Consider the following 16667-nt stretch of genomic DNA (forward strand, 5'->3'; position numbering starts at 1 on the left):
TGGAGCTTTTTTTATTTTTCAGGAATACCTGCAAGTTTTAAAGTAAATAATCTAATTCTGACAGGCTGTATATTGTTTTTACCTAACCTTTACACTAATTGTTTTTCTGTTTATTACAATTAACAGGAAGGCTTATTCAAATAAAAGATGGACAGTTTTCACCTTGCAGGCATGTCTGAAATTCCTTGATTAGTTTAGGTTAGAATCCCAGTGAAAGGGAATATGAAGGGAGGCTCAGAGGGATGTCTAATAATTTGGCTGACATTAATATTCTGCTGTTAATCTAACGAGCCTTTGATATGTCCAAACTTGAAACGTAGCTCCAGGTTAAATTAAATCAGCATTTTTTTTAATTGCAGACCACACCAGAAGCTCATTTCAAATCTCAATACTGGATATTAATTTCACTTAGGAATAAGATATTTTGCATAAGCTTTGTACTACCTATTTCTACAAAAGAGAAAATAATATATTTACATAATTGTTCTGGTCATGGGGTTAAAGAGGTCTTATTTGATTAACTTATCTAATCCTACTACTGAAAGTCAGATATTTTCTACAATTCTGTTTAACAATATTAATTATATTACTCTTTTAGTGCACCTAAGGCCTAGTTTAAATGTATCTTGCACAAAGCCAGTGAGGTTAATTACATTGACAAGAGAGAAAAACAATGGAAGAGAGAGAGAGACTGATCGTTTTTTAATGATTTGAAACAGGTTAAATGTAGCGAGCAATATATAAATACTGGAAAAAATAAGGGGTATTATAGATTAATATGCAGATCAACTACTGGGAACTCTGTCTCTTGAATGTGAAAAATGTGACATGTATAATGCACTCTCTAAAGTTAATTAGCTTCTTTTCCCCGGGATGATTTTCCCGAGCCTCACTTGGTGGTGAGCATTACCTTTTAAAAGGAAATCTCTCTAATTATACAGAAAACTTTGCTGAGATGAAGGTTGGGAGGAAAATAATGAAATTGAAAGACAGATAAAGAAGCGTCTTTGAAGGTTTGTGGGGGAGTAAGGGAGGAATGAGCAGGGAAACTTATCTGTGGAGGAAGAGAGGGACGATTAGCAGAACTTCCTTTTTTGTGTCATGCATTTGAATGTTTCACAGAGCAATAGATTCCCTCCTCCCTGTGGCTGTTCCTACTGTTATACCCCTTATGTTTTTCCTCAGTCCATCCATGAGGAGCTGACTGAAATGTGGTTTGGGTTTACATTTACATTATACATTTTAGTCATTTAGCAGACACTCTTATCCAGAGAAACATACAGTAGTGAGTGCATTCATTTTCATACTTTTTAGTACTAGTCCCCCGTGGGAATCGAACCGACTACGGAACTGTTAGGGTTTAGATATGAGACCTTGTTCTCAAATTCAGATGTTTCCACCATCTAAAGCTTCTACTAGGCCTCCTCACAACGTATGTAACGACTACAACAATCTACATCCGCAGGTACCAGGTCAATCCCATACTCAATCCCATTCACATGCAGTATAACCAGATATTTTTAATAACTGCTTCATACAGTAAGACCATACCAAGTCCAATAACTTACCACAAAGTAACACCTTAATGAAAGATAAATGGTAGATAATGGATCCATTTGGATATTGAGGGAGGGGATTCTGAGACCTATGGGGGTCAAAGCCATCCTGGGAAGCCATCATCAGGTAACTCCCATCTCACTCTGGTACATCTGGCCACATTACCTCCCATCATCTGTGGGGTGTGGAGCGAGGCATGGGGCGAGGCAGGACGGCCAATTATCCTCTCAAAAGCTCCATTATTCAGGAGACAATCATCTGCTTTTAATTGAACACTTTTCTTTTTAATGGTAGTGATATGAAGGAGGTCTGTGTCTAGAGACTGCATGGCTCAGCTGCTGCTGCCATCCATCAGCTGGGCTACAATGTCCCCACATCGCTGCTGCTGCTGTTTCAGAAAGAGGAAGTGCATGCAGGAAGCACACTGTCTCCCTACTATTAGCAAACGCCACCTCCGGCAATCATTTTATTCAAATTGCTTGTGCCGTATCCTAGCCCAATCAATAGAATTTATCTGCTCTTTGGAAAAAGTTGATAATGGGATGAGACAGCGGAGAGAGAGTTGGTTCCCGCTCACTCTCCTCGTTTATATGGAAATTCACACAGTGGGGTTCATTACAAGTTTAGCCTGCGAGTTAGTGTCATTGAAGTGCCAGAGAGGTCTGATGGCAGTGTTGTGTGGCATTACGTGTGGTGGAATGATGGTTGAGTTGAACCCTTGGTTGGCAGGGATCAGGGATGGCTTCTCCAACAGAGAAGTGACTGAAAGGATCTCTTTATGGACCCTGCCACTGAAAAGAGAAAGCAGGGAACCTAGGAGAAAGCGAAGGTGCTCGAGAGTCAGCAACATCCATTCTTATCATCTACCATCTGCTTGATTGAGTAGAAGCATTAGCTGTGCGAAGAGGACAAACATCCTTTAGATATCCCAGGGAAGACCTTGGATTTTCAGGAGATTTTATTCCAATCAAACTAGGCTGAAACACAGTTTACAAATGGCACAAGTAATCACCCATCACAGATGGCTAGTGCTCTTTATTTTACCTTTATTTAACTAGGCAACTCAGTTAAGAACACATTCTTATTTACAATACTGACCTACCCCAGCCAAACACAGACAACACTGGGAGAATTGTACGCAACCCTCCCAATCACAGCCAGATGTGATGCAGTTTGGATTTGAATCAGGTACTGCAGTGACACCTCTTGCACTGAGATGCAGTGTCTTAGACCACTGCGCCAGTCAGGAGCCCTTAGTGGCTATTCACAACAAACTTCAAGGAAAGGATTGACTAACGTCAACTGTAATTTGATGAGTGACATAACCTATTACATGGAGGAAAAAAGTGTTTGGTTCACTTTGCCGGTAATAATGAATGAGGGCTTTTGCTTTCTATCTACAGGAATGGGTAACTGTCTAACCACTTCACCCCCAAAAACCCCAACCATCCCTCTAACCTTAAAAAACAAACTGTGTATTACACACCTTGATGCTTACCTTGGAGTACATGGCTCCATTGAGGACCTCTCCATTGCGGATCCAGATGATGGATGCGGCTGGCTTGGCGTTGTCAGCGTGGCAGGTCAGGTTTAGGGGATCTCCTGCTCTCAGGCTCACCACTGGACCACCACTGATCACTGGGTCTTCAGGAGGCACTGGAGGGAAAACAGAAAGGCATTGTGTTCTAGCTATGTTATAAACATGTAATGGCATATACTTGTATACAACAACAACTGTTGTTTTCAGGTCAGAGTGTCATATGTTCACTGATAAAGGTATTGGTCAAGCCTTACACTAATCCATTGGATTGATAGAAGACATGTCTTGGACAGAAGAAGGTTCATATTAGGTGAGGTCTGCAGCTGTGTGACTATGTGTAAAACTGCCTGTTCGCTCTTTTTAAATAATACCTGTGCGAGGCAAGGACAGAGATATTTCTACAAATACAATACAGCTTTGTGAGAGACAGGCGAGGTGAGTGGTTTCAGTTTTGTTTTCTTTTTCTCTCCTGTGAAATTGAAATATCTTGTGTCCATGTTCACTGATGCAGCGATGTCAGAGGAATATTGGGCAGATTTTGGTCACGTCATATGTGTGGCTTGTAAGCAACAATGGAATGAGAATAAGCTGCCTCAGAAATCCAAAGCACAGTTCAGCTTTGTGCTGTTACTGACAATGTGAATGGATGATACAGACACTGCTGCAATTTAATCATGACTTTCACATGTCCATACATGGAGGCAATTGGGGCAATCAAAACTTTGAATAGAATTGACAGTTTGGAAAAAAGACAGATAGAGGAAGATCGTGGTGGATGCAGAATGTAGGCCCCTGATTGGCACTGATTACATTCTGCTTTCTACACACATGCTGATCACCCACTTTTTATTCAACTCCAGTGAATTATTGATTGGCCTGCACACTCATTACAGTGCAGATCTGGGGCGTGATGAAATCAAAGGCTACTAGCAGCTGGCATATTCGCCTACAAGGGTGAGAGGGTCGGATTAGAGAGGGTGGCGGGGGTCTTCTGTCAAACAGCCAAGGGTTGGTATGAAAAAGGGGGAACTATGGATAGTGTGTTACACTGCTGAATGATTTTATGGATAATGGGGGTTCTACTAAGCTATATGGAACTTCTTCGGATCGATGTCCCTTCCACGGGACGGTTGAGCTAACGTAGGCTAATACAATTAGCATGAGGTTGTAAGTAACAAGATCTGATAATGTCAGAAATATTAAATTCTAACTGCACTGTCCAATTTACAGTAGCTATTACAGTAAAGGAATACTATGCTATTGTTTGAGGAGAGTGCACAATTTTGAACATGAAAAGTTATTAATAAACAAATTAGGCACATTTGAGCAGTCTTGATTTAAAGAAAATTTAACTGAAATGCAATGGTTCATTGGATCAGTCTAAAACTTTAGATATACACTGATGCTATCTAGCGGCCAAAATGTAAATTGCACCTGGGCTGGAATAATACACTATGGCCTTTCTCTTGCATTTCAAAGATGATGGTACAAAGAAATACAAGAACGGTTGATTTTTTCTTTGTATTATCTTTTACCAGATCTATTGTGTTATATTCTCCTTCATAAACGTCAAATGTTTCCTTTCAAATGGTACCAATAATATGCATATCCTTGCTTCAGGGCCTGCGCAACAGGCAGTTAGACTTGGGTATGTCATTTTTGGTGAAAATTTAAAAAAGGGGCTAATCCTTTTCAGAAGGTCATACCAGTGATAATTTTGCTATTTGATTTAGAATTTTAAGACCCCTTGAAGAATAAAAAAGCAAATATATAAACAATTATTGACATTAGCCCATACAAAACACATTGACCATCATTTTCACTACATGGAACAACAGATAGCAGACCCCCCAAAAAATCCAGAGGAAGTCGTTCTGAAGTGGCTATCCTATATGTGACCCGTTTCAGGAAACTAGGCATATGTCTCAAGTCACGACTTCACAGAAGAGCCACTTTAACGTATTTATACATTTTTTTTATCAAAATGCATTTTTGGGCAGAAATGCCTTCTGAAACATGTGAACTTTCATGTGCCTTAATAACAAACTTGTATGCCATCTGTAAATACAAATACAATTGTTAAATTACAAGCCTTGTTGGTTAAGCCACAGAAAAAGTCAGCAACCTTTCCACTAGCCATGATTGGCTGAGATAATGGGTGGGCTGGACATGCCGAGAGAGGAGTTCAGATTGGTCTGCCAAATAGAAGGATTCTGTCTATTAGAGCTGGTCAGTCTGTGTTGGTAATCCTGTCGAACGCGGCTTTAAAATATATATATTGTGTAGTGGAGCTGCATAAGTGTTGCTCTCCACTTTCTGGAGGATCGAGTTTTGAAATCAGTGGAATTAGAGTTTGATAGCTAAAGAGATGGAGAAAACACCTGTCCCCGGATTACATCTTCAAACTAAGGGCAACCGTGGCATGGCATCTGTGGCATGGAGACTCATCCATCATCCATGATGATGTATACGGGTAAGATAGTCTAGCGTTAGCTAGGTACATTTTTAGATATTACACGTTTAAAGTTGACAGAAAGTTGTTTCATTTCAAGCTAAAATGTACTGTTAGCTAGCTAGCTAACGTTAGCTGGCTGGCTCCCTAGCTAAAGTAAAGTGTATAACATTATTAATCATATCCCAGAACCATTTGCTTGGCTAGTTAGAGCCTAATGTTAGCTAGCTAACATTGAACCTGGTTGGTTAGATCCCAGCCAATTCATGCAGGATATTATCTGAGAGATATAAGAAGATCAGGAATTGTTTATATATTTTTTAATATGTATTCAAGCCTTATTTTTGGCACTAAACAGTCTCCATATACTGTAGGTGGATGTGGTGGATTGAGATGCATCCAATGCAAAAAAAACAGATATTTCTAGCTTAAACTGACAGATTTTTGTGAGGATTTGTTTATTATGCTAATTAGATTCCTGCTGGGGTGTGGACCTTAAGGGGTTACAGATGCAGCCCGGGATCTTAGGCTCAACACATTTGTAACATATTGTACGAATTGTATTCGAAACATATCATACGAAATTGCTGAAAAAATACATTGTATTTTTTTTTAAATGTATGACGTAATATATCATACGGATTAGATGATGTAGTACACAATTGGATGACGTACTATAGTGTACAAAAAAACGGGGACCTGTTTTGCCTCGAGCACCAATTCCAAAACTACTGGCTGAAATGATGCTAAAGTTCCAGATATCACTTTAATGGTTAGTCTTCCATTCATGTTTAAGCTTTACAGTACTAAACAACCCACATTCAGCAGGATCAACACTTTCAACAATTCCTCTGAAACATTGAGCACTGCCTAGTTAACATCCTATGGGAGTCATAGCAGACCTGTGGATGATCAACAAGAACTGTGTCACCATCAACACATCTACAACTTCTGATGTCAAATAGAGCTAACATCCAAACTCAGGAAGGAAGGTCATACAGGTTATTTTTACTGCCTCTAGTTAATTTCATTTTTGGGGTTATGGGATGAAAAAAACAGACTAAATATAACTGATGCTTCTCCCTCCTTCCACCCACGTCCTCCTTCCTAAGGACAAGCAATTAAAAAGGCAGGGCTGTATTGTCACACCCTGATCTGTTTCACCTGTCTTTGTGCTTGTCTCCACTCCACTCCACTCCAAGTGTCACCCATCTTCCCCATTATCTCCTGTGTATTTATACCTCTGTTCTGTATGTCTGTTGCCAGTTTGTTTTGTTCGTAAAACCTACCAGTGTTTGTTTCCTGTTTTCTAGTCCTTCCCGGTTTTGACCGTTCTGCCTGCCGTTTTCTACCTTACCCCACCATACTGAATTGTTGATCCCTGCCTGCCCTGACGTGAGACTGCCTGCCGTTCTGGACCCTTTACACCCTCTCTGGATTATTGACCCCTGCTTGCCTTTGACCTGTCGTTTGCCAGCCCGTTTTTTAGAATTAAACTTTGTTTCTTCAACACTGTCTGCATCTGGGTCTTACCTAAAACGTGATATGTATATGATATGTATAGTACCGGTGACACCGGGACTATACCACAACTCTATACTTCTGATTCCTGCTTACAAGCAAAAATTTAAGCAGGAAGCACCAGTGACTCGGTCTGTAAAAAAGTGGTCAGATGAAGCAGATGCTAAACCACAGGACTGTTTTGCTATCACAGACTGGAACATGTTCCGGGATTCTTCCGATGGTATTGAGGAGTACACCACATCAGTCACTGGCTTTATCAATAAGTGCATCGAGGATGTCGTCCCCACAGTGACTGTACGTACATACCCCAACCAGAAGCCATGGATTACAGGCAACATTCGCACTGAGCTAAAGGGTAGAGCTGCCGCTTTCAAGGTGCGGGACTCTAACCCGGAAGCTTACAAGAAATCCTGCTATGCCCTGCAATGAACCATCAAACAGGCAAAGCGTCAAAACAGAGCTAAGACTGAATCATACTACACCGGCTCCGACGCTCATCTTATGTGGCAGGGCTTGCAAACTATTACAGACAACAAAGGGAAGCACAGCCACGAACTGCCCAGTGACACGAGCCTACCAGATAAGCTAAATCACTTCTATGCTCTATTCGAGGAAAGCAACACTGAGGCATGCATGAGAGCATCAGCTGTTCCAGGCGACTGTGTGATCATGCTCTCCGTAGCCGACGTGAGTAAGACCTTTAAACAGGTCAACATACACAAGGCTGCGTTGCCAGACGGATTACCAGGACGTGTGCTCCGGGCATGTGCTGACCAACTGGCAGGTGTCTTCATTGACATTTTCAACATGTCCTGATTAAATCTGTAATACAAACATGTTTCAAGCAGACCACCATAGTCCCTGTACCCAAGAACACAAAGGCGACCTGCCTAAATGACTACAGACCCGTAGCACTCACGTCAGTAGCCATGAAGTGCTTTGAAAGGTTGGTAATGGCTCACATCAACGCCATTATCCCAGAAATCCTAGACCCACTCCAATTTGCATACCGCCCAAACAGATCCACAGATGATGCAATCTCTATTGCACTCCACACTGCCCTTTCACACCTGGATGTGAGAATGCTATTCATTGACTACAGCTCAGCATTCAACACCATAGTACCCTCAAAGCTCATCACTAAGCTAAGGATCCTGGGACTAAACACCTCCCTCGGCAACTGGATCCTGGACTTCCTGATGGGCCGCCCCCAGGTGGTGAGTGTAGGTAGCAACACATTTGCCACGCTGATCCTCAACACTGGAGCTCCCCAGGGCTGCGTGCTCAGTCCCCTCCTGTACTTCCCTCCTGTACTGCATGGCCAGGCACGACTCCAACACCATCATTAAGTTTGCAGACGACACAACAGTAGTAGGCCTGAACACCGACAATGACGAGACAGCCTATAGGGAGGAAGTCAGAGACCTGGCAGGGTGGTGCCAGAAAAACAACCTATCCCTCAACGTAACCAAGACTAAGGAGATGATTGTGGACTACAGGAAAAGGAGGACCGAGCACGCCCCCATTCTCATCGACGGGGCTGTAGTGGAGCAGGTTGAGAGCTTCAAGTTCCTTGGTGTCCACATCAACAACAAACTCTAATGGTTCAAACACACCAAGACAGTCGTGAAGAGGGCACAACAAAGCCTATTCCCCTCAGGAAACTAAAAAGATTTGGCATGGGTCCTGAGATCCTCAAAAGGTTCTACAGCTGCAACATCGAGAGCATCCTGACAGGTTGCGTCACTGCCTGGTACGGCAACTTCTCGGCCTCTGACCGCAAGGCACTACAGAGGGTAGTGCTTACGGCCCAGTACATCACTGGGGCTAAGCTGCCTGCCATCCAGGACCTCTACACCAGGCGGTATCAGAGGAAGGCCCTAAAACTTGTCAAAGACCCCAGCCACCCCAGTCATAGACTGTTCTCTCTACGACCGCATGGCAAGCGGTACCGGAGTGACAAGTCTAGGACAAAAAGGCTTCTCAACAGATTTTACTCCCAAGCCATAAGACTCCTGAACGGGTAATCAAATGGCTACCCAGACTATTTGCATTGTGTGCCCCCCCCCTAACCAAACCCCTCTTTTTACGTTGCTGCTCTCTCTGTTTGTCATATATGCATAGTCACTTTAACTATGGCTATCTGCATTGTGTCCCACCCATTGTGTCCCACCCACCACCCGCCAACCCCTCTTTTACGCTACTGCTACTCTCTGTTCATCACATATGCATAGTCACTTTAACCATATCTACATGTACATACTACCTCAATCAGCCTGACTAACCGGTGTCTGTATGTAGCCTCGCTGCTTTTATAGCCTCGCTACTGTATATAGCCTGTCTTTTTACTGTTGTTTTATTTCTTTACCTACCTATTGTTCACCTAATACCTTTTTTGCACTATTTGTTAGAGCCTGTAAGTATGCATTTCACTGTAAGGTCTACACCTGTTGTGTTCAGCGGACGTGACAAATAAACTTTGATTTGATTTGACAAAGTGTGAGATTTTGCAACGGGAGCGCTGGGGAAATGTTTTTCTGCTTGGCCAGTGGAGTCCGGCTGGACCTTGTGACTCAACTCCCAGGAAATTCTCCAACCTGTTTCTAGACCAGAACTATTGACACATTCCTGCCTCTTCAAATGCATCTGGGAAAAGTGATATAGAGTGCAATGTTTTATTTGTACAGAAAATATTGCAGTTATTTCATGACTTTTTGACCTGGTGTTCTTCATGATGTAAAGTTACACAAGTTTGTGGAAGATAGAAATGCTGGGTCTTATTTAGAAGACAAAGATATTTGCGTATCTGAACTAATGGACATACATTGTGGTATGGTAATATTGTGGTGTAAGATTGGAAACAAGCTTTATCCTCATTTGTCACCAGAATGAGAGCAGCCCTACCTGATCAGCTTGCATACTGGCCAACCAACCATCTAATTTGTTTATGAAAATATGAATAATAGTGAGGAACAGAGATGGAGAGATGACTGTTGCTTCTAGAGTTCCAGTGTTATTGGCTTGCTGTCAGTGCTCACTCAATGCTGCTGAAACATTAATTAACTGTCAAGTTGTTTGAGGTATGCAAGGCTCCCATCTTCTGAAGGGGCCAATTGAGAGGAAAAACTGCTCCATTTGGAGTTCTCTGAGAGCCTAACACTATGTGACTGACGACAGCGCAGACATGCATATTAAATATGGAGTAAGTGGGTTGTGGATTCAGGCTGGTATTGACTGTCGCCACTCCAGTCACAATACCAGGCCATCAAGGAAGAGCAATGGCTGTGAACTAATATAAGTCAAATGTGTTGACGTTCTACCTGAGAACACGACAGATCTAGGCTTCCAGAAATCACATACCCACTGGGCGCACACTGGTTGAATCAACGTTGTTTCAACGTCATTTCAATGAAATTACGTTGGTCCAATGTAGAATAGACATTGAATTGATGTCTGTGCCCAGTAGGTACAGTACAGCCAGGAAGTGATGCGATGCCACAACAGAATGTGAAAGAGTGTAATAGTTTAAAGGCTATTTCCAACCCATCTCCTAGAGACATTATTGACCCATCTTGACCTGTAAAACTGATAATAGTTTAGCCATTAAACCATCCATAAGGTTTCCCTCAGAGAGGACCTAAGTGCCGCTGTAGTGAAGGATAAGATTTAATGCATGGAAAACTCCATACGCAGAGGTCCATGGCAGCGCACACAGATTGTCGTTATGCTTTCAAGTCGTGTGCTCTGCTCTGGGAGACAGGCGGTGATGTGTCAAGGCTGGATGGAAAACAGACAAAGAGGAGAAAGACACGCTTGGCTGATTCTGACAGGGCTTTTTTCATTTCCACCATGTGTCCGATGTCTGTCACAAGGATGACACAGAGGATCTCTGAGTAGAATGAGTGCCAGTGTCATCTCTTTGCTAAGTGATTGGCACAGGTGGCATGCTCTCCATCTGCACACCTCAATCTTTCACTGTGGGTTCCCCATTTAGGGACACAGGGGCAATCCCCTCACAAAACAAAAGGCTCACTCAGACGTACTGTAAGTACTGCCTGACCAAACAATGGGCAGGTAGTTTACCTCAACCTATGTACATCACATGCCATTGATCTACGACTGTACATTCTACAGTGGACTTTCTACAGTGGACAATGAAGCAACGTTAAAGAGTAGCCTATACTGAGTCACAGTGGAACTCCCAGGACAGTTATAAAAGTAGGTGTAATTCCAGTTCCCTCTCACTCTCTCCATACAGGGCTTCTGTTAAGTCATCTCTCCACCACCACCGTCCCTCTTGCGGGCCGGTCTGACAACCGCACAAAGGCCTCGAACCCCGCCAGTCATCATCATTACAGGCCTGTTTGCAAACTCGGCAGCCCCTAATGGTTCCAAATTAGCCCTTTACTGTGGCCCCGCAAAGGATTTCTCACGAGCCGGTCAGTGGCTCGGATTGATCGCTCCTCTTTAATTACCAGCTGGCTCGTTGAAATCCTTTCTCTTTCCCCACTTTTCTCTGGGAGAGTATAATGCAATCTCACACCACACACTTCCACACACAGACAAACACACACACTGTTCATTAGTTTCTCAACTAGGTTAGAGAGCAAAAAACATCCTCTTGTTGTCTGAGATAGGGAATGGAAGAGATATTCTGTGAGTTTTCTTTAAAGGAGTAGATCAATCAAGAGAAGATTAGTTATGTAGTATGTGTTCTTGTCTTACTTGTCTCATACTGTTAGTTTCCCTGTTTTTCCTTCCTGCTCACGAGGAGGGATTTCAAGCATGTATTTAACATTTTACCTCTAAATGTACTTTGCGTATAACTTTTTCTCACCTTTAATGATTATCTGGAGGGTTATTGTGTGCCTGTCTGTCACTTTTTCATGGCCATCACAGGTGTACCAGTTAATTTCACATATTTATGCTCCAAGCAACATTTTTCAGGGAGTGAGAATATTAGGTGTGTTTTGAGGGGGCACACAGTCTTACATTAGCCCAGCCATCCGCCTCAGATTAGAGATTCCATTGAAGTTCATTAAAGGAGCACTGGAGTTTAATGGAATTGCATCGCCCCTTCCCGAGAGAGATAACAATAGGGGTTGTTTCATGTTTTTGCCCAATCCAGAGCTCAGAGCCATGTTTTACCGCAAAACTCAGAGCAGGCTGGGGAGAAGAAGTCAGTTCCTATTGATTGTGTTTTAGTGAGATCATTTACTTTTAGTGTATAATCAAAAATATCTATAAATGAGACTGAGGCATACAGTATGGATTTGTAATTAAGCAAACAGTGTGGGCCAGTAAGTCTGTCATGGTCAGGGCTTGTCTGAATAAACCTTGAGTATAAACCTGCCCTGTGTCCTGGAAGACATTTCAATACCTCAGAACCTCTGGGATTAGCCTGGTCTGAGAAAACACCTTGATGGCGCCATGACTGGGGGAGAAGTAAAGCCAGTCTATTACCTTTGGGGCTCTGCTGATGGCGGACAACCTGAGTTATAAACAGCCAAACCCAGGCTGGGGAACATTCTCCATACAGCATGTAGTCCTATACACAGCCATCCAGGAGCAGGAGATTTGGTTGAAAAGGCAATTTGGAGGTGAGTGAATGAGAGGGGTAACCTCAGAAGAAACTCTGAGATGGGGGAATGGGAAAGGAAGGGGGGGACTGGAAATGCAGCGTGCACAGTGCTGTGCTTCTGCCGAGGTGTCTGGAACAAAAATGGGTTGGCTTGCCTGGTCGGTTTTGGCGGAATGCTCGCGCCAGCAGCCTGTCACCCCAATGCGACGGCGCCGTGGCAGCTTGCAGAGGTTGTGATCGACAGATCACAATAGAGAAGGGCAAAAATAACTATCCATTGTAGATGGAAGACAAGAGACATATGTGGCTCACTGGCCCAAAACACAGGCCTATTCAATTGATGTCACCATACACCTGTTTGTAGGCCACAAGATTCTGGCTCACACAGACTCTCTATCTCTCCCTCTCTGGTAATACCATCTGTGTTAGTTTTCCTTTCTTTTTTTATTTTAAGATGTGTGCATGAATGATGCCAATCCAAAGTATCACAGTGGACCCTATCCTTATGAGACGACAGATGATCAGGGATTAATGTGAGTCAAGGTTTAACTGTGTGTGTGTGTGTGTTTGTGTGTGTGTGTGAGCGTGCGTGCGTGTGTGTGTGTGTGAGCATGCGTGCGTGCGTGCGTGGGTGCTGACCCACACAGGGAGAGTGAAGACAGGGTTGGGGAGGTTTTCTGGAGACATGGGAGGGGTGGTGAGATGCCAGACTTGTCAGCAGCGTGCAGAGACGGCTCCGTCACAGAGCAGCGATGTGCAGCGCCAAAGCTGCTCTCCACAGATTGGGAGGGCACTAACGTGTTCGTGTGTGTTTGTGTGTGTATGTTTATTTGTGAGTAGCTATGTCGCTGTGATTTTGCATGAAATGTAAAAGCAGGGTCCAATGAAATGTTATGGAAATGCTTTGTTCCTTGCAGTGTGTCAATCAATCTCTCACCTCCTCCAGTTCTAGATTTGTTTCAGTCAATAATCATTTTTGTTATGATAAATTATTACTGAACATATATGGAATTTAAAATACTTCAAAAACACAGCTGTGTGTGTGTTTGGAAAAGTACCATTGCCTATTAAAACTCGCTCAAACCCAAAAACATACCCTACCTGCAATCTGTTGGTATTAACGTACAGCTGTTCATAGAGTCACTGATATTATAGATGGTCTCACTTTGTCTTAGATCTCAGACAAGTCAGTAATGTACTTTAATGTAAATCAGGGTAGTGTGAGCAGAATAATGTAAATGGTAGAGCCATATTTCTAACAAAATGACTGCTGATCAGGGGTTCTTATCTGGCCCTACTTGAGCGGCGATGCTTGGCTAGAGCCAAATTGACTTTTGTGAGAGATAAATTAGTTACATACAGAACACTAGTACACTTAAACTGATAAATGAGGTGTTTCAGCATTTTCTTTCAAGACTTTGCAATTTTGTCATGCACAGTCATGTAGCATCATTCAGAGATATAGAGAAAGGGAGAAAGAGAGAGCTGGGAGTAAAACCAGTTTCATGAATTAGTTGGAGGGGTAAAAGTGGTGGCGATAGAAATACTGCTATCGTCGTGACTGCTACTGGAAGCCAATCATCTTGCATTCTCGCCCTTGTGCTTCTTCAGTAAGGCATTCACTTTGTGTCCCTTCTGTTTTCATACAGTGCATCTATTTTCAAATGCTTGATTCAGTAAAGCATAAGTGGGATTCAGTGGGTTGAACTACAGGAGACATAGGGACAAATACTGCTTCATGTTTGTGTCTGGTTATCAAAACACAATGCTCCTCATGAAGTTGCCCTTCGGTTCAGTGTCAAGATTTCAATACAGTTCCTTGAGTGAGACAAAACATTTGAAGGACACATTTTCATTAAAATGTTGAACTTTTATTTCCTTTGTCTATCACTGTTTTAAAGTTATCCTTCATAAAATAGAAATTGCAATGTAATAGAATAAACATATGACTGAACCTTTTTAAAGTTGAAAATTGAGGCACTTCAGTAGAGACACATCACTAAGATGTCATGCTAAAAAGACCCTGTGGTGCAGAGCAGCATTGTTTGGTCCAACACTATTGGAGAAATCTAGTGAATGACCTACACTCCCCAAGGTGTGTTAAAGTCAAATAAGTCACCGGCTCCCTCCCCTGACTGGAGAAGTAAATTTTTCTGAGGACAAAGAAATGACAGGATGATGAGGTGGATTCTAAGGTAAAAATAACAAAGGGTCACGCTGAACAGACACTCAATCATTTCACCACAGGACGAAAAACTAGACATAAGAAAAGACGTGAGCTCCAAGCAGTAACAGGACGACACTGGGAAGCAAACTATCTGTGCACAGTTAGATATAACTTGATTTTCTCCTTCCAACGTCATGCTGTGAGGCACATCATGACCCCTGGCACTGTGCAAGGCTGGAATAGAAGGTAGAATAATAATCATCAAGCTTTCATGGAAAATTTAATTTTTGCCTCTGAAAAAAACCTTTTCAAAGGCAAGTCAGAACTCAACATAGCTGATTGCCCTCCCTTGTCTTTGGCTGCTCCAAAGAAAAATGTTTAGCAATTTGGAAGGAAGTGTTTTATCAGATCTCAAGTCTTGCTCTCTTGCAATTAAAAGTTAATAATCGGAGTGCCTCCGGACGCTCTCTAAAGTGACAAACAAGGATAGAAGGCTGTCTGGGACATTACAGCTCTAAGACCTGCTATTTACCATTATTAATTCCATGCTAAGGAAACTTGATCTTCCCATAGCAGTGTGACTGTAATGAATAATTAGCTTGACAGCAAATGAAAACTGATGACAGATCTAGCTCTGGTATATTCTTTGGAATTAATCTGCAGCAAAGTAAATATTTCCTAATGAGCAATATCAAAACATAACTTCCCAGAGAATACTTATGAATGTATTAGGGCCTTGTGGCATTACTTTGTATCACTTTTTAATCGTTTTTCATCTTGGACTGCAACACATGTAGTAATCAGAGAGGACGACGACCTTGCATTAACGAGCAAGACCAAACGAGGAACGGGAAGGAACAACAAAGGAAAACATAAGCGATTGATGAGGACTGAAGGTTCATTAGAAGACCTGTCGGTGGATGAATGTCAATGAGCTCTCTAAATGTCACAGTAGAGTCAACAGCAGACCTCAACACTCAATGTAGGCCTACTCTGAAAACAGCAGCAATAACGCTTTCTCCATCGCTAAATGGTAAATGTTGCACATTTCTCTTACAAAAAACTACCTGGCCTCACAGGTCTGTTTAAAGGTAGAGACCTTATTCCAGAGAGCCCAGGCCTCCCCCTTTGCTCCTACCCCAGACCAAGGTGAACACATTGATGCATAGGTTTGGCTGCCTGCTACCTTGCTGCAGAGGATATAATTAGACTGAGGACCAGGGGCGAAAATCTGATATCAACTTTGGAGGGGACAATTACATGAAATTACAAGAGCAATTCCTGAGGGGGACACCAAAAGTAGTACTGTAACACATAGCCTACATTGTAATATGGTAAATGTATATTGAGGAATCAAAGAAATAAGGTGTACCCAAAACTACACAACTAATCACAACAGCAATACCATTGCCTTTAACAAATCTTAGTTCAGTCACCAGTTTAAGTTGAGAGTGGGGGTATCCATGGCATTTTCCAATTATGTTCCTATTTTACAAGTCCAAAAAATTGAGAACCTTTCATAATGTTGCCAAAGACTCAACAAACTTACCTGAGACTCCGTGTCTCTGCCAGTCTGTCCCTGCATATCTGTCCCCAACTCTGCTGTCTGTGTGCCATCTGTTGCCTGCTCTGCCTAATGACATCATTGTGAAACATTTCCATTAGAATTTAATTTCTTTCTTATGAACATTTTATCAACTAGTCTTTGAGATATTAGGCTACTAGGGTTCTTACTTTGCGTTTTGGTGTACTGAAAAATACTCTGATGTCCGTCTTTTATTTTTCTGCCATTTTTCTACCTGGCTGGCTGGCTACACACACAGTGTGTAGGTTATTTACAGTAGGA

The 16667-nt window shown here is 42.4% G+C and overlaps 1 protein-coding gene across 8 annotated transcripts in view; it reads right to left on the minus strand.

Annotated features, from left to right (window-relative positions):
* Nucleotides 1–16667, minus strand: part of LOC106612967 (kin of IRRE-like protein 3) — a 220656-nt gene that overhangs the window by 46995 nt on the left and 156994 nt on the right. For all 8 annotated transcript variants that reach the window (XM_014214715.2, XM_014214718.2, XM_014214717.2 and 5 more), the window contains exon 4: nucleotides 3056–3213. In XM_014214715.2, coding sequence (XP_014070190.1) covers nucleotides 3056–3213 — 158 coding nt within the window. The remainder of the gene's footprint in view (nucleotides 1–3055; nucleotides 3214–16667) is intronic.

The sequence above is a fragment of the Salmo salar genome, chromosome ssa09 (genome assembly GCF_905237065.1).
Source record: "Salmo salar chromosome ssa09, Ssal_v3.1, whole genome shotgun sequence".
In the NCBI taxonomy this organism is placed as follows: Eukaryota; Metazoa; Chordata; class Actinopteri; order Salmoniformes; family Salmonidae; genus Salmo; species Salmo salar.